Source organism: Xiphophorus couchianus, chromosome 22, assembly GCF_001444195.1.
Source record: "Xiphophorus couchianus chromosome 22, X_couchianus-1.0, whole genome shotgun sequence".
Taxonomy (NCBI): Eukaryota; Metazoa; Chordata; class Actinopteri; order Cyprinodontiformes; family Poeciliidae; genus Xiphophorus; species Xiphophorus couchianus.
Window position 1 is genome coordinate 25,852,565 of NC_040249.1, and position 22,685 is coordinate 25,875,249.

Here is a 22,685-nt window from a genome sequence, read left to right on the forward strand (position 1 = left end):
ACATGTTCAACTAATGTTGGATCCTTTAATGGAAGATTGAACCAGTTATTTGATTTAAGTTTATCCTGTATATATTGTAAAAACTACAATACAAATCACTTTCTGCATTATTTTTCTGTCTCTGTTAAATAAACCCTGATCCTCCCTGAGTTTTATCTTTAGGTTTCTGATTAACAGCTCTTTATTTTAAATATTGATCGCCTCATCTTAACATGAGTTCAGCATCATAAATGCTACACTATCCTGCAGCTTGATAGGTAAATATGTCAACTAACATTAAGATCAATATTAAGGAATATTCATTTCCCTTGTTATTCACATGGTGTTCAAATTTTCCACATGTGATAAAGTGTTTTGTTCATGTGATCATATATGATCAGATTTTTTCCATAAACAATATTGTTTTTCTTGCTATCTGGGTATTTTTCCGTAAATATCCCGGACCGAGAGGAACGCTGTTGGACGTCCAGCTGAGGACAGCTGACTGTCTCAGACACAGGGACAGACGCAGTCGGGTTCTCACATTTTATTCTGTTATTTACACTCAGGGACAAATCCACAGTCTGAACCGATGATGGACGGAGCCACGCCCCCCCGGCGGTGGGCGGAGCCTGGCCGCAGCATCTATCCAAACCAGTGGTTCCCCATGCACTCCCTGTTCCAGGGGGCGCCGCAGAGCCAGCACCACTCCGCTCGGCATTGGGTACACTGCATGTGCATGCAGCCGCCTGCAGGGGGAGACACAGGCAGCCTTCAGTGCTCACCTGGTGGACAAATGGGCGGGCTCTGGGGCGGAGCTTACCGTTCCTCTCCACAGGTACCAGGCAGCGCGGGCAGCGCCGGGTCGACTCCTGGATGAGCTGCAGAGACGCCCGGTCCCACCTCCCTCTCTGAGACGCCTCGTCCTCCACCACGAAGCCCTGAGGAGAGGGACCGCCTTCATCACCTCCATCATCATCGTCATCATCATCATCATTATCATCATGTGACTCACCTGGCAGGCGTCCGCTGGGGGCGGGGCCGCAGGGCCCTCGCACGGCCCCTCATGGAAGCCCTCCCTGCAGTCCCTGCAGAAGACGAAGCCACAGCCCAGCAGCCGCCGGTCACACTCCACCTTCCTGCTGCCCTCAGGTGGTAGAAGCCCCGCCCCACAGCCAGGTGAGGGGCACAGCACGCCGCCGGCGGTCAGCAGACACTCCTCAGCGCCGTACTGCTGGTAGCGGCCGTACTGAGGGAGAACCACAGGGGTCAGCACCGGCCCACACAACCGAACCCCCAGCTGAAGATGGTTCACCTGGAAACACCTGGACAGGAAGTGATGCAGCTGAACAGAGACCTGATCTCTGCTGGTCATCAGTTCCTGTCCTCACCTGTCTGCAGGTGTTTCAAGTGAACTATAGGCACCTGAAGGTTTGAACTGGTTTGAACTGGTTCCATTTCGGGACTGTTCAGCAGACAAAGTCTCTCTGCATCACTTCCTGTTCTGTTGTTAGGGTTCGTCCTTTTCCCTGGTAACTAAGATCCCTCAGTGTTCATTCCCTCATCTTCCTCATCTTCCTCATCTTCCTCTGCTCCAGCTGCCCCGCCTCCCTCTGACCGGCCACACCCCCATCAACCTCCCACTGCTTCCAGTGTCTTCGCCTCTGATCCAGGTTCTGCTTCCTCCGTTACTTTATTTCACCTCCATATTTATTCAGCTGAACCTCAATGAGTCACCAATTCTGGGGTGACCCGAGAACACAGGAAGTACTTCCTGGGCTGACCCCGAGAATACAGGAAGTACTTCTTGGGGTGACCCGAGAATACAGGAAGTACTTCCTGGGGTGACCCTGACTCTTTCTGTGGTGGAGTCACCTGATTGTCTCCCAGGATCCTGAAGTGATGTAACTCTCTGATCAGAGAGTTTTCACAGCCAGCTGCAGAGAGACAACAGGAAGTCAGGCACATCACCTGTTGGACCCGCTCCCTTGAGGCTCCGCCCCTAACCTGCACATGGCAACGAGTATCCAATCACAGCGTCATAAATAAACTGCCGCTCGTTGAGCCGCGTCTGGCAGTAGCGCTGGAAGCAGTCCAGGCAGATCACATGACGGTCCGAACACTGGAAGACCAGAACCACGTCCCTGGAGACGGAGACGGGGTGAGGAGGGGGGCGGAGAGGGACGGAGGGAGAAACAGGTGAGGACGTTACCTGATGTCGGTGCAGCCGATGCAGGGAACGCTTCTGGTGTTGGACAGGACGAGGTCCAGCGCCACCGAGACGTCGTCCTCTGACGTGGGGTGAGACGCACATTTCATGTAGAACTCCTGCCATCAAGGACCAATCAAAGTTAAGAGATCAAGGACTTCCTGTCTGAAACTCTCAGGCCCCGCCCCTTACCGCCTCATTGCCGTGGCAACCTTCAAACTGACAGACGCCATGAATCCGTCCAGGCAGGAGAACATCATCCCAGCAGGAAGGACCCTGAGAGACAGACACACAGAAGGGTAACAGCACGTCCTGCTGGCTGCCAGCAGGAACTGCAGCAGGACTGGAAATACTACACAGGAAGTAGTACACACACAGGAAGTACTGCAGTTCCGTTCTCACCCTGCAAAGCGTCAGCGTCATCTGTCTGCAGCGCCGACAGCGAACACGGAGTTTCCCTGACTGGATGGATGAGCAGCGCTTACAGTACACGAAGAAGGTACTACACACACCTGGAGACAGAGAACACATACCTGGAGACACAACACACACCTGGAGACAGGTGTGTGTTGACCTTTAGGAGCTACTGACCTTTAGGAGCTGCAGCCTGTTGCTCTGTCCTCTGATCTTCATCTCCTCCTCCTCCCTCCAGGACGGTGGTCTGCACTGTGGCGGCGGCGGCGGCCAGCCTGGAGGAGCTCAGGTCCAGCCGGGTCAGCCTTGTTACGCTGGCAGCCAGGTGTTCCTGCGGCGGCGGCAGGTGGAGGGAGCCTGGAGGAGGAAGCACCACATGGACCGTGCTCTGCTCTGGGAGGTCACAGCCCTGACAGGAGGACAGCAGGTGAGAAGGACAGCAGGTAAGCGCTACCTGCACATGGGAGTGGGAGCTCACCTGGAGGGAGGCGGAACTCTGCAGCTCCCTGCCGGCGAACAGAACCCGGAGCTCCTGGGCAGGAACTCCCTGCTGGCTCGCCACAATCTCCTTCAGCTCCGCCACGCGGGCCGCCGCGCTCAGCTCCATGGCAACGCCGGGGCCGCGGTTGAACCGCACAAACACTGCAGCACAGGTGAGGCTCTAACTTCACACTCAAGCAGATTTCATGGTTTTACTTCTTACGGCCTGTTGGGTTCATATAGCTCTAGTCGGTCTCAGGCAGGACCAGAACCAGAACCAGGTGAGGGCGTTCAGCCGGATCAGAACCTGGTTCTGTTTCTGATCCGGATGGCTTCAGTTCATTCTGATGTTTCTTTGTGTTTTTAATGTATTTGTTGTTTGAACTTTGATCAATGATTGGTTCTCTGGTAGCCCCGCCCCCTGACACACCTGGACCGGCAGGTTCTGCTTTAAGAACTACAACAGGAAGACATTTCAATATTCGCTCAGGTGAGACTTGTCATTAAAAGCACCTGTTGAAAATATGAACCATCATAAGGCATTAGTAATGTTTATTTATTATTGGTTTAATAATCTATAATCTTTATTTATTATTGGTTTAATAATCTATAATCTTTATTTATTATTGGTTTAATAATCTATAATCTTTATTTATTATTGGTTTAATAATCTATAATGTGTTTTCATCAGCTGTAAGCAAAATCATCAACATTCACAGAAATAAAAGTTTTAAATCACCGTTTTTTAAATTATTCACTGAAACTTCATTCATATTCCAGTTTATTTAATTTTTATTCTAGTTTTTGGGTCCGGTTGTTTCTGGTCCCAGCGGTCCAGAACCAAGAGGTCCAGTTTCGGGTCCAACACGTCACTGACTTTCTGTGCATCAGAACCACCAGAACTGGGCTGACCAGGTCCAGTCCTCCAGAACCTGCCGCACTGGCGGACCGGTACCGGTCCATTCACTGAGGGATGCAGGATGGTAGAACTGGACCTGGACTCACCTCCAGAACTTTCTCAAATTTATTACCAATTTAAATAAATCTGGACCCGCTCGGTTCTTCTGACTGGTTCGGAACCCTGTGACCCGGCCTATTGGACAGGTTCTGGTCGGAACCCAGTCCACCGCGGTTCTGATCTTTAAGCCGTAGGAATTGCGGGTCGATCAGGTCACGTGTCCCTGAGTCACCTGATCGATCTTCGATCCGAACCTAACCGAGAACCGGACCAGAACTCACCGATCATCCTGCTGCGCGTCCTTCATGGACGTGTTTACAGCCTGCCGGCCGCGGTGCACTCTGGGAGCTGTAGTCCGGCACTTAGCGGGCAGGATTACCGCCACCTGCCGGACTGGAGGGGAACGGCAGGCTGCGGCCAGAGGAGGAGGTTAACCTGGAGACCACAAGTATTCATACCCCCCACAGATTCAGCCAACCAGGAGTCCAACTGGTTTCCATGACAACCTAAATGTTTAACATAATTTTGAAAGGCGTTATTGGCTTCGGTGATCACCCTGCGCCGGCACATTACCTGCAGCTTCATCTTGGTGCGGTTCTGGTTATGATCCATCAGAACCCCTGGCTCAGAATGTGACCCTTCAAATTAAAAGCCTACTTGATGCAATAGGAAGTGGAAGCAGACAGGAAGATGTTTTAATATTTATTAGAAAATGGCGACAGAACAGGTGAACAGGTTTATTCTAGTACAATAAGGAACGTTGTTCTATCTGCAGAACCAAACCCAAACAAACCAACACGATGGGGGTGGAGGGGGGGGGGGGGGGCATTAAGGGGAAGGGTATTAAGGGGCGGGGCATCAAGTGCTGCTTATCTTCTACAGGAGGTGGGGGTCGGGGGGCCCACACATTTATAAATAAATCACCATTAAATTAACTCCAATTCACACAATAAAACTCAAAGTGTCGAGCAGGAACACAGAGTGAAGGGGGCGGGGCATCCGCAGGAAACGCTTTTATGTTGGTGACAGATTATCCGTAGGAACCGATCGCTGATCAATAACCAATTTCACAGGTTTCATTTGAACCATCCAATCAGCAGTCAGTTTACTGAAGAGTCTGCTGGCCTTGACTCCATTTCCCATGAGGCTCTGGGACTGTTTGAGGAGGGGGCGGGGCAGGGGGCGGGACCAGAACAGGTGGATTGCCTGTAAGCCCATTCAGAGGAGCAGGAAGCTAACGGTCCCTTCTGACCATATATGGAAGCGGCCGACACGCCCATATATGGCCGTCCTGCTGCTATCTACACAGAACCAGTTCCAGTTCCTGAAACCTGGAGAACTAGAATCCCAACGGGTCCAGAACATTTCTCACTCTGACCACAACTGGTCCCAGAACCGGTCCAGAACCGGTCGGCGCCGGTCCAGAACCAACCCAGAACGGGTCCGGGTCGAAGAGACCCTCACTCGGAGTCGGACTCCAGCGGGGCGGTCTCGTCCACCATGGGAGAGCTGCGGCTCAGGGCGGCGGCCTGCAGGTGGGCGGCCTGCAGGTGCGCCTTCTTGTGGCGGGAGAAGCTGGAGGAGTGCATGAAGGTCTTGTTGCACGCCGCGCACACGTAGGTCTTGGACTTGGAGGCGGCCAGGCCCGGCTTGGCGAGGACGGGCTTTCCCGGGCCGGCGCCGTGAGTCTGCTGGTGCCGCGCCAGCCTGGAGGCGTGGCTGAAGCTCTTCCCGCAGAGGTTGCAGGCGTGGCGGCGGCCGCCCGGCTCCCCGGCGCCGGCCTCCGGGTCGTCGTCGGCCCCGCGGGGGGGCCGCCCCCCGCGGCGGCGGCGGTTCTTCTTGCACAGGGTGTAGAAGTTGGGCTTGTCGCGGGAGCAGAGCTTGAGGCGGATCTTGAGGTCGGACGAGCTCTCGCCCAGGTTCTCCTTGCCGGGCGTGTAGCTGTCCAGCAGCTCCTTCACGTGGCTCACCTGGTGCTTGGACAGCTGGGTGGACGTCCGGAAGCTCAGGTCGCACTGCGGGCAGGCGTAGAACCGGTCCGCCGGGCCCGCCGCCGGGCCTGCCGCCACGCCACCGCCCGCCTTACGGGGCTTCTTGTTCCTGGCGGCGGCCTTGTGGCGCAGGGCGGCGGTGGGCTCCGCCTCCCTGGCCCCGCCCTTCCCCTTCTTGTGGACGAGGCGATGGCGCGACAGGCTGGAGCTGTGGTTGAACTCCTTCCCACAGATGTTGCAGGGGTGGATGCGCCGCTTCCCATGGAGCCGCAGGTGGCTGCCCAGCATCCTGGGGAGACAGAGCGGGTCAGAACCAGGATACAGCTAAAGGAACGGGTCAGTACTGGGTCAGCACTAACGGAACGGGTCAGAACTAATGGCACGGGTCAAAACTAAAGGAACGGGTCAGAGCCGGGTCAGAACTAAAGGAACGGGTCAGGAACAGGTCAGAACTAAAGGAACGGGTCAGAACCGGGTCAGAGCTAAAGGAACGCGAGTCGCCCAGGTACCGGACCCGGCCCGCTTCCCGCCCCAGCAGAATCTTTCGCCCAGCTCACCTGCTGCCCTTGAAGCTCATGCCGCAGTGCGGGCAGGCATAGCGGGCGTCGGGGTGTGACGGCTCCAGGGTCCTCTTGGCGGCTGGCGGCGGCCCGGTCCGGCCCGTGTGGGTCTGCTGGTGCCGGTACAGGCTGGAGGCGTGGCTATAGCGCTTCCCGCAGTAACTGCAGCGGTACTGCCGGCCCTCCGGCTCGTAGTAGTCCCCGTCCGGGTCCGCCTCGCCGTCAGGCGCGCCGCCACCGGCCTCCAGCAGCAGCCGTGTCTCCTCGCCGTCCTCATCCTCCTCGTCCGAGTCCGTCTTGATCTCCACGCTCTGCTCCGTCACCTCGCAGGGGAACACCTCCTCGTACGGCGCGAAGAAGGCCTCGTCCGCCTCGATCTTCAGCGGCTCCGCCGTCAGCTCCTCCGCCTCGTCCGAGTCCTTCTTCACACAGGAGATGGTGAACTTGGAGCCGACCTCGGCCCACTTCACCACGTATTCGATGGGCTGCGTGTCCAGCTCCACCGTGATGAAGTCCGCGCCCAGGGCGTCCGACTCCGACACCGTCAGCTCCGTCTCCGAGTCCTCCATCCCGCAGGCGGCGAGGAAGAGGAGCCGACCTGAGGAGGAAGAGCAGGGGTCACGGGGTCAGATTAGGGAGAGGAACGCCACTTCCTGGTGACGAGCGGCCAGAACTGACTGAGCTTAGGGCCCGGTTCTGGTTCCATCCAGCACAGACAGAACCAACAGAGCCACAGCTGGGTCCAATCAGAGCTCAGCAACCCAACAGAACCTCAGTGTGTTCTGCTGGCCGGGGTCATCCTGAGCTCCTCCTGTAGTCATGATGCTACCGGCTGCTGCAGGACAAACTGGCCGCTCCTCCTCCCTTTCTTCTTCTACTACTCTCCAGTTTGCACCGTTTGCCGTCATTTTAACTTTTGGTTTCCTGTTCTTTTCTCTCCATGGCAGCTTCACCTGCTCTGTGTTCTGATTGGCTGGTTCCTTCCTGGAGGCGGCTGACATGATGCTGCCATCACCTAATCGCTCTCCCTCTCCTGCTGTTTCTACTTTCATGAACATCAGAAATAATCCAACATCAGTTCATCTGTTTCTTCTTCGGCTGTGTCTTCGCTAACCTCCAGTCGGTCGGTTCCCATGGTACTGAGCCAGGTTCTGGTTCTGCTGGAGGTTTCTTCCTGTTAAAGGGGATTTTTTCCCTCTCCACTGTCGCTACATGCATGCTCTGTATGAGGAATTGCTGTAAAGTTAATGATTCCATGAAAGGGATTGTCACCCCCTGCTGCCCAGGAGGAGTGAATGCTGTAAGGACCTGCTGGGTTTCCAGTTTAACCAGTTAGGATAATGATTTGGCCCTGAATGGATTGATTGATAACTGGTACTGACCTATAATCTGTTTGGATGATTCGATTAAACCAAGTTTTCTTCCTCAGTATAAAGGCAAGGTTCCCGATCAATTCTAGATGAACAGATCAGATCTAGATAAATAGATCTGGTCTCGGATCAGTTTATCTCACTCAGTATTTTTATTAAACTCCTCCCAGAGGTTCCTGACTTCCTGTTGTTCCCCAGGTGGCCGACAGAGGGCGCGAGCCGCCTGACTTCTCGCAGTAAAGCTTAATTTGGCTCTCGCTGCAATATTTTATGACTGCCGTCCGGAAGCCGAACCGAGCCCTACACAGTCATGGTTCTGGAAACATCCCGACCCGCTGCTAAAACCGCTGCCGTAGTTCGCCCGGCTCGCAGGAGTAAAACCGGCGTTTTTCTCAGAGAAGTTCCGGGGCCGGGCGGCTGTCAGGAAGCAGGACCAGCTGCTTTCCTTCCCGGCGGGAACTGTCAGAATAAAAACCCGGAGCTCATCGCAGAAGTACCAGAACCGGGCCAGAATTTGGTTACTCACCAAGATCCAGCCGTTAATCAGTGAAATCCACCGGAGCGGGCTGTGACAATAACAGGAAGCCGCCGCCGGGACACGGAGCTCCGAGAGGAAGGATTAAATGGTCGAGACGACCGGAAGACGGCCCTTCAAAATAAGAGCAGTAAAGTTACAAACATTACAGAGGTGGAAAAAATATCATGGCTACGCTTCCGCGTTCAGCAATTAAAAAATGACATTAAAATGTACAAATAAAACATTTATGACCTCACTACCGGTTTCATGTATTAAATGTGCTAGACTTAAAATAAAAAACATTTAATAACTAAAGAATATAAAATATGAACACAACCTTCAAATAAATGTTACAAAAAGTAAAACATTCAACATGACATCAGAAATTAGTTTAATAATGTAAAACTAAATCTAACAAAATATCAAAAATAACTGGATAAGAAAATTACATAAAAAAATATTACATTTTGTTGAAAATGAGATCGGTGTGTTGCGCGGCCGGTGGCACAGCGTTTAGAGCCCGGAGGCCTCGGCCCGCCACGCAGCCCAAACGGGTTTGAATCCCATGATTGAGTCTCGGCCCGTTGACCTTTGCCCCATGTCTTATGCTTCTCCCACAACCTGCCTTTTTAGCCAACATAAATCATAACAAATATGTTTTAAAACTGTATAAAAACTACAAATAGAAAATTGGAAAAACGTCATGAAAACTTTAAAGTTGATCTGCCTCCTTTGTTCACTCTGCTGCCCTCTAAAGGTCACAGATATACATTACATTTTAAAAAATGCTGCGAAAATAAGATAAAAACCATTAAACAAATATTTAAGCAGACAGTAGGAGGAGTAGGTCATAGGTCACTGGAAAAAAAGATTGCACTGGTGCAACTGCAAGCATCTGATTGGCCGATATTCACACAGGAAGCTGATGGTGCAGCCAATCAGAGAGGAGGAAGACGGTTCAGGGTTAATCATGTGACACTCCAGCAGCCAATGAGGAGAGGACAGAGACGTCCTGACGTCACGTCTGAGTGGAAGCAGGATAAGTCAGGACAATGACCTGACCCTGACCTGACCTTGACCTGCATCTTTGTAGTTCAGGTGAGTCCAGGAGAAAGCAGGTTCTATTGTCTCAGGTCCAACTGGACCAGAACCCGCTCAAGATCCAAACATCAGAACTGAGGAGTTTCCTCCGTTTGTCCACCGAGGGACAGAAGAGGGTGTTCTATTTCATTTTAATCTGTTTTTATTCTTAAACCAGAGTTAATGCAGAGTTAAACCTGAATTAATCCAGAGTTAACCTCCCCGCTGCTGCAGGAGGTTTCTGGTTTGAATCCCGGTGGATTCTCTCCTGGTACTCCAGCTGTGATTGGTAGTTGCTTCTGGGTTCGGCCAATGGATGGAGTGAAGCCACTACAATTTCACCTGCTGTGTGACGTCACTTCCTGTCTCCTGGCCTCACCTGGACACCAGCAGGTTCATTTCTGAGGAAGAGGAGGAGGCTGGATGGACATGATGAAGAAAAGGCAGGATGGGAGCCTAGAGGGCAGAGAGGAAGAGGAGGAGGAAGAGGAGCAGCGCCGTAAATATTTAGGCCTGTGACGCGTTTTCCGCAGCGGCGTCAGCGCGCCGCGCGGTGCCAGAACCTCTGCCGGTACCGAGACCGAGCTTCAAGCAGCTTCCGGCCGGATGGAGCTGCGGGGAGCCTCGCCTCGCGGAGGTTCCGGCTGGTTCTCGGTTCCGAACCCCGGCGGCCCGCCGCACCGCGGCTCCTCCCGCACATTTCCTACCGCGCTCCTTGGCGTCAAACCGCCGCGCCGCTTCCGGACCCAGTTCCCACTTACGATTCGAGCCGGACCGGTTCTGTCCTGCTGGTTCGGTTCCGGGTTCTGTTCGGAGTCGGTGGTTCCTGCCGCACCTCTGTCACATCTCAGCCGAGGAGCGGCCGCATAGTGGCGGAGCCGACGCTGCCGCGGCGCAGAGGCGGCACGCCTCCAGCTAAAGTCAATGAGACGCTGCGGCGCAGAGGCGTCGCGCCGTAGAGAGCCGACTCTGATTGGTCAAGCCGCTGCGCAGCCTCCGTCTGATTGGCTGGAGGAGTTACAGCTGAAAGTTTGCATGCAAAGCTCGCGAGATATTGCGAGGCTTTACGCTGTGACGCCACAAGCAGGATTTTGTCTCCTTACTATTTTTATGATTTGATATAAATATCCGTTTTTTCTGTATCTCTAAATGGTTTAAACCGTTTGAACAATATTTCTAATGCTGATGTTTATAATCTCAGCTTCTCCTGCTGCTGATGTTTCATTTCTGCTCTTCAGTTCCTCATATTTCACCTCATTTTAAGGTTTTATTTCTTCTTTTCTACTGCTGGCCTTATATCTGCTGAGTTTTCTCTGAACTTGTTTGAATCAAATCAATAAAGTCAAATCACTAATTCAGATGCATATTAAACCAAACATTTTGCTATGAAGAAATGCTTTTAAAACTGTGAGCTGTGGTTTCAGGCTGGTTCTGGTTCTGGTAGGTCTGTGTTCGGTGGGTTGAGCAGTACTTTGGGATGGGCAGGAGGAGGGAAGGCCCCAAAACACCTGCTTTGACTAAAAGCTGGGCAGCTCTTGCTGCAAAGTGGAGCCGTGTTTCCCTCAGCGTACTGGTTGGTAATATTGTCGCCTCCAGACGCCAGGAGACAGAAATTCTGAACGTCATGGCCTGGAGTGCATCCCAGTTTTCTATCTCTGGTATATAACCATTCATTTTAGCTTTTAAACTGGTGATATTGGTCCTATGTCCAGACAGAGGATGGTCAGTAGGACCAGTAGTTCTGAAGATCCTGCAGCTTCACTTGGTCTTCCTGACATGGCGCCAGGAACCTCTGAGCTCTGTTAAGATAAAACTACATCGTCTGATGCTGGGATATTTTCCTCCAACAGGATCCAGAGGAATCAGCTCAGATGTTGAACTGGATTTGATTTCAATCTCATTTGTGAATGTTGCTCCTCATTTTCAGCAGTGGAGCTAGAAAGGTTGTCATTTTGGACAAAGTCTCAACATCAATATTTGTCCCATTTGATGTTTGTTGTGAATAACTTCTACTCGTCATCAGTCCAAGTTTGTGGTTTATTGAACGTTCAGAAACTCCAGCGGCTGAAATGAGCCAAGATAAAATAACCTGAACAGGTGATCAACTCAAAACCGCTCTACCTTTTTACTCTCCGTCTCTCTTTGTCATTTTAGCACACCTGTTGCCGTGGCAACAGCCTGCGCCAGCAAGCCGAGCAGAGATTACGTTAAAAACAAAACATTCAGTCTGTTACCGTATCAGGTTTTCAGGCTTGATCTTTATTTTGCGATTATTAATAATCGCTCCCTGAACACAGCGATGGCTGATTGATTTAACTCCTGCTCTGCTCGTAAAAAAGTTGCCTTTTCATTACCGTCATGTTTACAATCAGAAAACTACAGCAGGTTGTTAATGTTAAATATATTTTATAACATTATTAGAGTGACTGAAGTGGAAGCTTAGCAGTTATGGTTAGCTTAGCATCGGAACAATTTCTATCCATGACGAAACCACAAGAAGATCACTTCCTTCATCTGAACATCTACCTGTTTAAAATGAAAAGCTGTAGATGTTTGCACTAATCCTTTACTAGAATATCCTACCTGTTCAAATATTTTAGATACAGAGGTTAGTAAGAATAAAACCGTATCAGAGGAAACAGGTTTTTATTGGAATTAAATTAAAGACAAATAGAGATCAGATTATTGATCCGTTTTCTGTCTGTTTTCAGCAGCAGCCACAATATGTCACTGGAATGATGGGATATGATTAATGCACACTAATATTACACTTTTACACAGATTCAATCCCACATAGCATCACTACCAAAGTCTATTTAGCAAAGTTTAGTAATAAAGAGTGTAATTAAAGTAAAATATTTTAAAGTATAGGGACAAAAAAGCCACAAAACAACATATTTTGTTCTGATTAACTGCCAAATAATGACTTGTTTACAGTAACAATATTACAGACGGCAAACTAAAGTCATTTATAAATAAATTTATAAGCTGCTTGTCAAGAAAAACATGAAGTAATTCAGCAGCTTAATGAAAGCCAGGAATAAAATAAATTAAAGCCGCAAGCGGCGTCGGGCGGCCCTCGCAGCTCAGCGCCGCTCCGGCCTATTGGCCACCGCGGGGGTTCCGGTACCGCCGCCCGCCGCCCGCCAGCCGCCAGCCGCCGCAGACGCTCTCGCGCAGTTCCTGCGCCCGTCCGCTAGGTGATACGCAACGATGCGTTCGGCAGCGCTTCCCGACGACGCTGAAAAAATCTTATGCAGATCGACTGACGTAGCGAGGAGATATAGCTGATGGAATAACCTAGGGGGCGCAGTGGAGTCAAATTACAAGTCAATGCTGTTGGGCTCTTTAGAGGTGAACAAAGGTCATACATTTCCAGTTTGGTGCAAATCGGATGATCCATTTGTGATTCAGAAACAATCTGTGCATATGGCAACGGACTGCAATTCGCCATTTGGCCACGCCCACACGGTTCATCATCACTTTTTGTCAGATTAAATCCATGCACAGTGATCCCTCGCTATAACGCGGTTCACCTTTCACAGCTTTTTTTGTGCAGTCTTTTTTCACAGTGCATTGTGTTCTGCGTCCTGATTGGCTAAACAGTCTCCACAGTTCTTCTCTACCTGTGCACCAATAACGTTACGGTATTTAAATATACATAATACAGCAAATTTTGGTAAATGTTTTTTCCCAGAAAAAAAAATAGCGACAACTACCGATAACTACACTTAAAAATATAAATGCTACACTTTTGTTTTTGCTCCCATTTTTCATGAGATGGACTCAAAGATCTAAAATTCATTCCAGATAAACAATATTACCATTTCTTTCAAATGTTGTCCACAAATCTGTCTAAATGTTTGATAGTGAGCACTTCTGCTTTGCTGAGATAATTCATCCCACCTCGCAGGTGTGCCACATCAAGATGCTGATCTGACATCATGATCAGTGCACAGGTGTACCTTATACTGCCCACAATAAAAGGCCACTCTGAAATGCGCAGTTTTGTCTCACAGTAAAATGCCACAGATGTCGCAAGCATTGAGGGAGCGTGCAATTGGCATGCTGACACCAGGAATGTCAACCAGATCTGTTGCTCGTGCATTGAATGTTCATTTCTCCACCATAAGCCGTCTCCAAAGGCGTTTCAGAGAATATGGCAGTATATCCAACCGGCCTCACAACTGCAGACCACGTGTAACCACACCAGCCCAGGACCTCCACATCCTGCAGGTTCACCTCCAAGATCGTCTGAGACCAGCCACTCAGACAGCTGCTGAAACAATTGGTTTGCATAACCAAAGAATTTCTGCACAAACTGTCAGAAACTGTCTCAGGGAAGCTCAACTGCATGATCGTCGTCCTCATCGGGGTTTTTCCAGATGGTCGCCGTAACAGACTTGAGTGGGCAAATGCTCACATTCGATAGCTTCTGGCACGTTGGAGAGGTCTTCTCTTCACGGATAAATCTCGGTTTACATTGTTCAGGACAGATGGCAGACGGCGTGTGTGGCGTCGTGTGGGTGAGCGCTTTGCTGATGCCAATGTTGTGGATGGAGTGGCCCATGGTGGTGGTGGGGTTATGGTATGGGCAGGCATCTGTTATGGACGAAGAACACAGGTGCATTTTATTGATGGCATTTTGAATGCACAGAGATACCATGATGAGATCCTGAGGCCCATTGTTGTGCCATACATCCATGAACATCACCTCATGTTTCAGCAAGATAATGCACGGCCCCATGTTGCAAGGATTTGTACACAATTCTTGGAAGCTGAAAATGTCCCAGTTTTTGCATGGCCAGTATACTCACCGGACATGTCACCCATTCAGCATGTTTGGGATGTGCTTGACCGGCGTATACGAAAGCATGTACCAGTTCCCACTAATATCCAGCAACTTCGCACAGCCATTGAAGAGGAGTGGACCAACATTCCACAGGCCACAATTGACAATCTGATAAACTCTATGCGAAGATGATGTGTTGCACTGCATGAGGCAAATGGTGGTCACCCCAGCTACTGACTGGTTCTGAGTCCCTAGACCCCCAATAAAGCAAAAAAAGCACATTTCAGAGTGGCCTTTTATTGTGGGCAGTATAAAGTACACCTGTGCACTGATCATGATGTCAGATCAGCATCTTGATGTGGCACACCTGTGAGGTGGGATGGATTATCTCAGCAAAGCAGAAGTGCTCACTATCAAACATTTAGACAGATTTGTGGACAACATTTGAAAGAAATGGTAATATTGTTTATCTGGAATGAATTTTAGATCTTTGAGTCCATCTCATGAAAAATGGGAGCAAAAACAAGTGTAGCATTTATATTTTTGTTGAGTGTATGTTCTTCTTCCGAAAAAACACACCTGCACCTCAGGCTTCAGAAGAAAAAGCCAGTAGAGAGAGAAGTCAGGCCACAGCGTCACAGTCAGAGGAACAGAGAAATACACCAGTCACAATTCGTCCTACTGTTCTTCATATTGATGATTAAAATGATTATTTTACTGTATTTATTTGTAAGAAAACTTTCTATTTGTTTCAAAAATTGCTTAGGCCTGAAAACAGGTTTTGTTCTTTGGTTTCAATGTAGAGTATTTAATTATGCTGTATAATAATTGTAAAAAAGAAAGGTAACTACTTCACGGATTTCGAATATCACGGGTTCTTTTTGGAACCCAACCCCCGCAAAAAATAAGGGTTTACTGTAAATAATAGAGTAAAAGTAAGACATACAGCAGAAAAAACAGGTGACTTCCTGTCGGAAGTGGGCGGGGCTAAGGTGATGTCATCAACTAACCATGACAATGTGATCAGGACTGGTCTGTAGAAAGACATAGGAAGTCTGATGCAGCTGTGACCTTGCATGTGGAAGTTATTGAACCTTGATGTTTCATGGCGAATAGTCAAAGTTTGACACTTAGCCACACCCACATGCTTTGAAGTACGAGAAATCTTTTGATAACTTTTGACCTTCAATGCCTCAAGACTGTGCTGAAAGATTCTGAAGTCTGTATCTGAAAAATTGTAGGAGGAGTTCGATCAGATACAAAGTCTTTTAAAAATAGAGAAAATGACCGATTTCATCCAAAATGGCTGACTTCCTGTTGGGTTTAGACCATGGCTTCAAGAGACTTTTTTGTACGCCCTGACAAGATACACATGTGTACCACGTTTCGTAATTCTAGGTTAAAGCATGGCTTGGGGCTGATTTTTTAAAATATTGTAGGGGGCGCTATAGAGCAAGCCACGCCCGTCAACGACTGTTATGCATTCCTGTTTGAGGATGGATAAGGATCCATCCTAGTGATTGTGGAGCAGCTTGGCTCAAAACTGTAGAATCTAGAGCCAAACGTATGGCAACGGCGTTACAGGTCACTTCGCCATGTCACCATGGCCACGCCCTCTGTTGAAAACTCTTGGAACTTTAAAGCAAGTGAGACCAACTTGTTATCTGTCATACAACACAGAATCATCTTGATTAGGTCAAGAGAGCCGGAGATGGAACTTTATAAGGAAAAAAAAGCACTTCCTGTTTTGAGGGGGCGGGGCTTAGATGATGTCAGACTATGACGATATAGGATCGTCAGGTGTCCCACCAGGATCACTCATGCCAAGTTTAGTGCAGCTCGGTCCAAACATGTGGAATCTAGAGCCAAACGTATGGCAGCGGTGTTATAGGTAACTTTGCCACGGCGCCACGCCCACCTGCTCCATCGAAGCCAGTCGGGGTTGGAATCCACAACACGCCAACATGTCTTCTGTCTCTGGACACAGTTTCATGTTGATTAGGTCAAAGGGCTAAGATAGCGACCGTTCATAGTAAAACATGACACTTCCTGTTCTCAGGAACAACACATGATGTTGATGACCAATCACTGACACATACTGGACTGGAATGAACTGGACTGGACTGGACTGGAATGAACTGAACTGGACTGGACTGGACTGGACTGAATTGAAAGTTTCTGTCCTACGCTATTGTCGCTCCGTTTCCTTTCTAGTCTGGTGTCGCTCCGTTTCCTTCCTAGTCTGATGTCGCTCCGTTTCCTTTCTAGTCTGGTGTCGCTCCGTTTCCTTCCTAGTCTGATGTCGCTCCGTTTCCTTTCTAGTCTGGTGTCGCTCCGTTTCCTTCCTACTCTGGTGTCGCTCCGTTTCCTTCCTAGTCTGATGTCGCTCCGTTTCCTTCCTAGTCTGGTGTCGCTCCGTTTCCTTCCTAGTCTGATGTCGCTCCGTTTCCTTCCTAGTCTGATGTCGCTCCGTTTCCTTCCTAGTCTGATGTCGCTCCGTTTCCTTTCTAGTCTGGTGTCGCTCCGTTTCCTTTCTAGTCTGGTGTCGCTCCGTTTCCTTCCTAGTCTGGTGTCGCTCCGTTTCCTTTCTAGTCTGGTGTCGCTCCGTTTCCTTCCTAGTCTGATGTCGCTCCGTTTCCTTTCTAGTCTGGTGTCGCTCCGTTTCCTTCCTAGTCTGATGTCGCTCCGTTTCCTTTCTAGTCTGGTGTCGCTCCGTTTCCTTCCTACTCTGGTGTCGCTCCGTTTCCTTCCTAGTCTGATGTCGCTCCGTTTCCTTCCTAGTCTGGCGTCGCTCCGTTTCCTTTCCTATTCTGATGTCGCTCCGTTTCCTTCCTACTCTGGTGTCGCTCCGTTTCCTTCCTAGTCTGATGTCGCTCCGTTTCCTTTCTAGTCTGGTGTCGCTCCGTTTCCTTCCTAGTCTGGTGTCGCTCCGTTTCCTTTCTAGTCTGGTGTCGCTCCGTTTCCTTCCTACTCTGGTGTCGCTCCGTTTCCTTCCTAGTCTGATGTCGCTCCGTTTCCTTTCTAGTCTGGTGTCGCTCCGTTTCCTTTCTAGTCTGGTGTCGCTCCGTTTCCTTCCTACTCTGGTGTCGCTCCGTTTCCTTCCTAGTCTGGCGTCGCTCCGTTTCCTTTCCTATTCTGATGTCGCTCCGTTTCCTTCCTACTCTGGTGTCGCTCCGTTTCCTTCCTAGTCTGATGTCGCTCCGTTTCCTTTCCTATTCTGATGTCGCTCCGTTTCCTTCCTAGTCTGGTGTCGATCCGTTTCCTTCCTAGTCTGGCGTCGCTCCGTTTCCTTTCTAGTCTGATGTCGCTCCGTTTCCTTCCTAGTCTGGCGTCGCTCCTTTTCCTTTCTAGTCTGGTGTCGCTCCGTTTCCTTTCTAGTCTGGTGTCGCTCCGTTTCCTTCCTAGTCTGGTGTCGCTCCGTTTCCTTTCTAGTCTGGTGTCGCTCCGTTTCCTTCCTAGTCTGATGTCGCTCCGTTTCCTTTCTAGTCTGGTGTCGCTCCGTTTCCTTCCTAGTCTGATGTCGCTCCGTTTCCTTTCTAGTCTGGTGTCGCTCCGTTTCCTTCCTACTCTGGTGTCGCTCCGTTTCCTTCCTAGTCTGATGTCGCTCCGTTTCCTTCCTAGTCTGGCGTCGCTCCGTTTCCTTTCCTATTCTGATGTCGCTCCGTTTCCTTCCTACTCTGGTGTCGCTCCGTTTCCTTCCTAGTCTGATGTCGCTCCGTTTCCTTTCTAGTCTGGTGTCGCTCCGTTTCCTTCCTAGTCTGGTGTCGCTCCGTTTCCTTTCTAGTCTGGTGTCGCTCCGTTTCCTTCCTACTCTGGTGTCGCTCCGTTTCCTTCCTAGTCTGATGTCGCTCCGTTTCCTTTCTAGTCTGGTGTCGCTCCGTTTCCTTTCTAGTCTGGTGTCGCTCCGTTTCCTTCCTACTCTGGTGTCGCTCCGTTTCCTTCCTAGTCTGGCGTCGCTCCGTTTCCTTTCCTATTCTGATGTCGCTCCGTTTCCTTCCTACTCTGGTGTCGCTCCGTTTCCTTCCTAGTCTGATGTCGCTCCGTTTCCTTTCCTATTCTGATGTCGCTCCGTTTCCTTCCTAGTCTGGTGTCGATCCGTTTCCTTCCTAGTCTGGCGTCGCTCCGTTTCCTTTCTAGTCTGATGTCGCTCCGTTTCCTTCCTAGTCTGGCGTCGCTCCTTTTCCTTCCTAGTCTGGCGTCGCTCCTTTTCCTTCCTAGTCTGGCGTCGCTCCTTTTCATTCCTAGTCTGGCGTAGCTCCGTTTCATTCCTAGTCTGGCGTAGCTCCGTTTCCTTCCTATTCTGTCGCTCCGTTTCCTTCCTACTCTGTCGCTCCGTTTCCTTCCTAGTCTGGCGTCGCTCCGTTTCATTCCTAGTCTGGCGTCGCTCCGTTTCCTTCCTAGTCTGGCTTCGCTCCGTTTCCTTTCCTAGTCTGGTGTCGCTCCGTTTCCTTCCTAGTCTGGCGTCGCTCCGTTTCCTTCCTACTCTGTCGCTCCGTTTCCTTCCTATTCTGGCGTCGCTCCCTTTCCTTCCTATTCTGGCGTCGCTCCCTTTCCTTCCTACTCTGGCGTCGCTCCTTTTCATTCCTACTCTGGCGTCGCTCCGTTTCCTTCCTACTCTGGCGTCGCTCCGTTTCATTCCTAGTCTGGCGTCGCTCCGTTTCCTTCCTAGTCTGGCGTCGCTCCGTTTCCTTCCTACTCTGGCGTCGCTCCGTTTCCTTTCCTATTCTGATGTCGCTCCGTTTCCTTTCTAGTCTGGTGTCGCTCCGTTTCCTTCCTACTCTGGTGTCGCTCCGTTTCCTTCCTAGTCTGATGTCGCTCCGTTTCCTTCCTAGTCTGTTGTCGATCCGTTTCCTTCCTAGTCTGGCGTCGCTCCTTTTCCTTCCTAGTCTGGCGTCGCTCCTTTTCCTTCCTAGTCTGGCGTCGCTCCTTTTCCTTCCTAGTCTGGCGTCGCTCCTTTTCCTTCCTAGTCTGGCGTCGCTCCTTTTCATTCCTAGTCTGGCGTAGCTCCGTTTCATTCCTAGTCTGGCGTAGCTCCGTTTCCTTCCTATTCTGTCGCTCCGTTTCCTTCCTACTCTGTCGCTCCGTTTCCTTCCTATTCTGGCGTCGCTCCCTTTCATTCCTACTCTGGCGTCGCTCCGTTTCCTTCCTACTCTGGCGTCGCTCCGTTTCATTCCTACTCTGGCGTCGCTCCGTTTCCTTCCTAGTCTGGCGTCGCTCCGTTTCCTTCCTACTCTGTCGCTCCGTTTCCTTCCTATTCTGGCGTCGCTCCGTTTCCTTCCTACTCTGGCGTCGCTCCGTTTCATTCCTAGTCTGGCGTCGCTCCGTTTCATTCCTAGTCTGGTGTCGCTCCGTTTCCTTTCTAGTCTGGTGTCGCTCCGTTTCCTTCCTAGTCTGATGTCGCTCCGTTTCCTTCCTAGTCTGATGTCGCTCCGTTTCCTTTCCTATTCTGATGTCGCTCCGTTTCCTTTCTAGTCTGGTGTCGCTCCGTTTCCTTCCTACTCTGGTGTCGCTCCGTTTCCTTCCTAGTCTGATGTCGCTCCGTTTCCTTCCTAGTCTGTTGTCGATCCGTTTCCTTCCTAGTCTGGCGTCGCTCCGTTTCCTTTCTAGTCTGATGTCGCTCCGTTTCCTTCCTAGTCTGGCGTCGCTCCTTTTCCTTCCTAGTCTGGCGTCGCTCCCTTTCCTTCCTACTCTGGCGTCGCTCCTTTTCATTCCTACTCTGGCGTCGCTCCGTTTCCTTCCTACTCTGGCGTAGCTCCGTTTCCTTCCTATTCTGTCGCTCCGTTTCCTTCCTACTCTGTCGCTCCGTTTCCTTCCTAGTCTGGCGTCGCTCCGTTTCATTCCTAGTCTGGCGTCGCTCCGTTTCCTTCCTAGTCTGGCGTCGCTCCGTTTCCTTCCTACTCTGTCGCTCCGTTTCCTTCCTATTCTGGCGTCGCTCCCTTTCCTTCCTATTCTGGCGTCGCTCCTTTTCATTCCTACTCTGGCGTCGCTCCGTTTCCTTCCTACTCTGGCGTCGCTCCGTTTCATTCCTACTCTGGCGTCGCTCCGTTTCCTTCCTAGTCTGGCGTCGCTCCGTTTCCTTCCTACTCTGTCGCTCCGTTTCCTTCCTATTCTGGCGTCGCTCCGTTTCATTCCTAGTCTGGCGTCGCTCCGTTTCCTTCCTAGTCTGGCGTCGGTCCTTTTCATTCCTACTCTGGCGTCGCTCCGTTTCCTTCCTACTCTGGCGTCGCTCCGTTTCATTCCTAGTCTGGCGTCGCTCCGTTTCCTTCCTAGTCTGGCGTCGCTCCGTTTCCTTCCTACTCTGGCGTCGCTCCGTTTCATTCCTAGTCTGGTGTCGCTCCGTTTCCTTCCTAGTCTGGCGTCGGTCCTTTTCCTTTCTAGTTTGATGTCGCTCCGTTTCCTTCCTACTCTGGCGTCGCTCCGTTTCATTCCTAGTCTGGCGTCGCTCCGTTTCATTCCTAGTCTGGTGTCGCTCCGTTTCCTTTCTAGTCTGGTGTCGCTCCGTTTCCTTCCTAGTCTGATGTCGCTCCGTTTCCTTCCTAGTCTGATGTCGCTCCGTTTCCTTTCCTATTCTGATGTCGCTCCGTTTCCTTTCTAGTCTGGTGTCGCTCCGTTTCCTTCCTACTCTGGTGTCGCTCCGTTTCCTTCCTAGTCTGATGTCGCTCCGTTTCATTCCTAGTCTGGCGTCGCTCCGTTTCCTTCCTAGTCTGGCTTCGCTCCGTTTCCTTTCCTAGTCTGGTGTCGCTCCGTTTCCTTCCTAGTCTGGCGTCGCTCCGTTTCCTTCCTACTCTGTCGCTCCGTTTCCTTCCTATTCTGTCGTCGCTCCCTTTCCTTCCTATTCTGGCGTCGCTCCCTTTCCTTCCTACTCTGGCGTCGCTCCCTTTCATTCCTACTCTGGCGTCGCTCCGTTTCCTTCCTACTCTGGCGTCGCTCCGTTTCATTCCTAGTCTGGCGTCGCTCCGTTTCCTTCCTAGTCTGGCGTCGCTCCGTTTCCTTCCTACTCTGGCGTCGCTCCGTTTCATTCCTAGTCTGGTGTCGCTCCGTTTCCTTCCTAGTCTGGCGTCGGTCCTTTTCCTTTCTAGTTTGATGTCGCTCCGTTTCCTTCCTACTCTGGCGTCGCTCCGTTTCATTCCTAGTCTGGCGTCGCTCCGTTTCATTCCTAGTCTGGTGTCGCTCCGTTTCCTTTCTAGTCTGGTGTCGCTCCGTTTCCTTCCTAGTCTGATGTCGCTCCGTTTCCTTCCTAGTCTGATGTCGCTCCGTTTCCTTTCCTATTCTGATGTCGCTCCGTTTCCTTTCTAGTCTGGTGTCGCTCCGTTTCCTTCCTACTCTGGTGTCGCTCCGTTTCCTTCCTAGTCTGATGTCGCTCCGTTTCCTTCCTAGTCTGGCGTCGCTCCGTTTCCTTGCTACTCTGGCGTCGCTCCGTTTCCTTCCTAGTCTGATGTCGCTCCGTTTCCTTTCCTATTCTGATGTCGCTCCGTTTCCTTTCTAGTCTGGTGTCGCTCCGTTTCCTTCCTACTCTGGTGTCGCTCCGTTTCCTTCCTAGTCTGATGTCGCTCCGTTTCATTCCTAGTCTGGCGTCGCTCCGTTTCCTTCCTAGTCTGGCTTCGCTCCGTTTCCTTTCCTAGTCTGGTGTCGCTCCGTTTCCTTCCTAGTCTGGCGTCGCTCCGTTTCCTTCCTACTCTGTCGCTCCGTTTCCTTCCTATTCTGTCGTCGCTCCCTTTCCTTCCTATTCTGGCGTCGCTCCCTTTCCTTCCTACTCTGGCGTCGCTCCCTTTCATTCCTACTCTGGCGTCGCTCCGTTTCCTTCCTACTCTGGCGTCGCTCCGTTTCATTCCTAGTCTGGCGTCGCTCCGTTTCCTTCCTATCTGGCGTCGCTCCGTTTCCTTCCTACTCTTGGCGTCGCTCCGTTTCATTCCTAGTCTGGTGTCGCTTCCGTTTCCTTCCTAGTCTGGCGTCGGTCCTTTTCCTTTCTAGTTTGATGTCGCTCCGTTTCCTTCCTACTCTGGCGTCGCTGCCGTTTCATTCCTAGTCTGGCGTCGCTCCGTTTCATTCCTAGTCTGGTGTCGCTCCGTTTCCTTCTAGTCTGGTGTCGCTCCGTTTCCTTCCTAGTCTGATGTCGCCTCCGTTTCCTTCCTAGTCTGATGTCGCTCCGTTTCCTTTCCTATTCTGATGTCGCTCCGTGTCCTTTCTAGTCTGGTGTCCGCTCCGTTTCCTTCCTACTCTGGTGTCGCTCCGTTTCCTTCCTAGTCTGATGTCGCTCCGTTTCCTTCCTAGTCTGGCGTCGCTCCGTTTCCTTTCCTATTCTGACGTCGCTCCGTTTCCTTCCTACTCTGGTGTC

At 50.9% G+C, this 22,685-nt stretch overlaps 2 protein-coding genes and 1 long non-coding RNA gene across 7 annotated transcripts; 1 reads left to right on the forward strand and 2 right to left on the reverse strand.

The window, feature by feature from the left end:
* Positions 1-511: 511 nt before the first annotated feature.
* On the reverse strand, positions 512-4,605 carry LOC114137605 (E3 ubiquitin-protein ligase parkin-like). The gene is made up of 11 exons (XM_028006314.1): positions 4,322-4,605; positions 3,081-3,244; positions 2,780-3,011; positions 2,591-2,700; positions 2,381-2,464; positions 2,192-2,307; positions 1,987-2,123; positions 1,855-1,916; positions 995-1,228; positions 803-920; positions 512-728 (listed from the first exon to the last, which is right to left on the reverse strand). Exons 1-11 carry the CDS (start codon positions 4,326-4,328, stop codon positions 625-627), a joined length of 1,368 nt encoding a protein of 455 aa, XP_027862115.1. The 5' UTR covers positions 4,329-4,605; the 3' UTR covers positions 512-624.
* On the forward strand, positions 3,223-7,651 carry LOC114137616 (uncharacterized). Its single transcript, XR_003594043.1, has 2 exons — positions 3,223-3,572; positions 7,539-7,651. It is a non-coding gene; the product is annotated as an uncharacterized LOC114137616 (long non-coding RNA).
* LOC114137604 (zinc finger protein 771) lies at positions 4,730-10,829 on the reverse strand. Of its 5 annotated transcripts, none has more exons than XM_028006312.1 (5): positions 10,320-10,829; positions 8,943-9,103; positions 8,488-8,610; positions 6,589-7,189; positions 4,730-6,320 (listed from the first exon to the last, which is right to left on the reverse strand). In XM_028006312.1, exons 4-5 carry the CDS (start codon positions 7,158-7,160, stop codon positions 5,501-5,503), a joined length of 1,392 nt encoding a protein of 463 aa, XP_027862113.1. In that variant the 5' UTR covers positions 7,161-7,189; positions 8,488-8,610; positions 8,943-9,103; positions 10,320-10,829; the 3' UTR covers positions 4,730-5,500. The 5 variants fall into 5 exon arrangements, with proteins under 5 accessions (XP_027862113.1, XP_027862114.1, XP_027862110.1 ...); XM_028006313.1 differs by lacking the exon at positions 8,943-9,103 and adding an exon at positions 9,938-10,014; XM_028006309.1 differs by having other exon boundaries at positions 8,943-10,014.
* Positions 10,830-22,685: the final 11,856 nt, after the last annotated feature.

Bases quoted from the DNA above. Each gene is read 5' to 3' on its own strand.
- LOC114137605 (XM_028006314.1), bottom strand. The intron at 2,465-2,590 runs GTGAGAACGGAA...TCTGTCTCTCAG, and splicing joins TGACGCTGACGCTTTGCAGG to GGTCCTTCCTGCTGGGATGA. The intron at 729-802 runs GTAAGCTCCGCC...CTCCCCCTGCAG, and splicing joins GGTACCTGTGGAGAGGAACG to GCGGCTGCATGCACATGCAG.
- LOC114137604 (XM_028006311.1), bottom strand. From the start codon at position 7,160: ATGGAGGACTCGGAGACGGAGCTGACGGTGTCGGAGTCGGACGCCCTG. The intron at 6,321-6,588 runs GTGAGCTGGGCG...CTGTCTCCCCAG, and splicing joins ATGAGCTTCAAGGGCAGCAG to GATGCTGGGCAGCCACCTGC.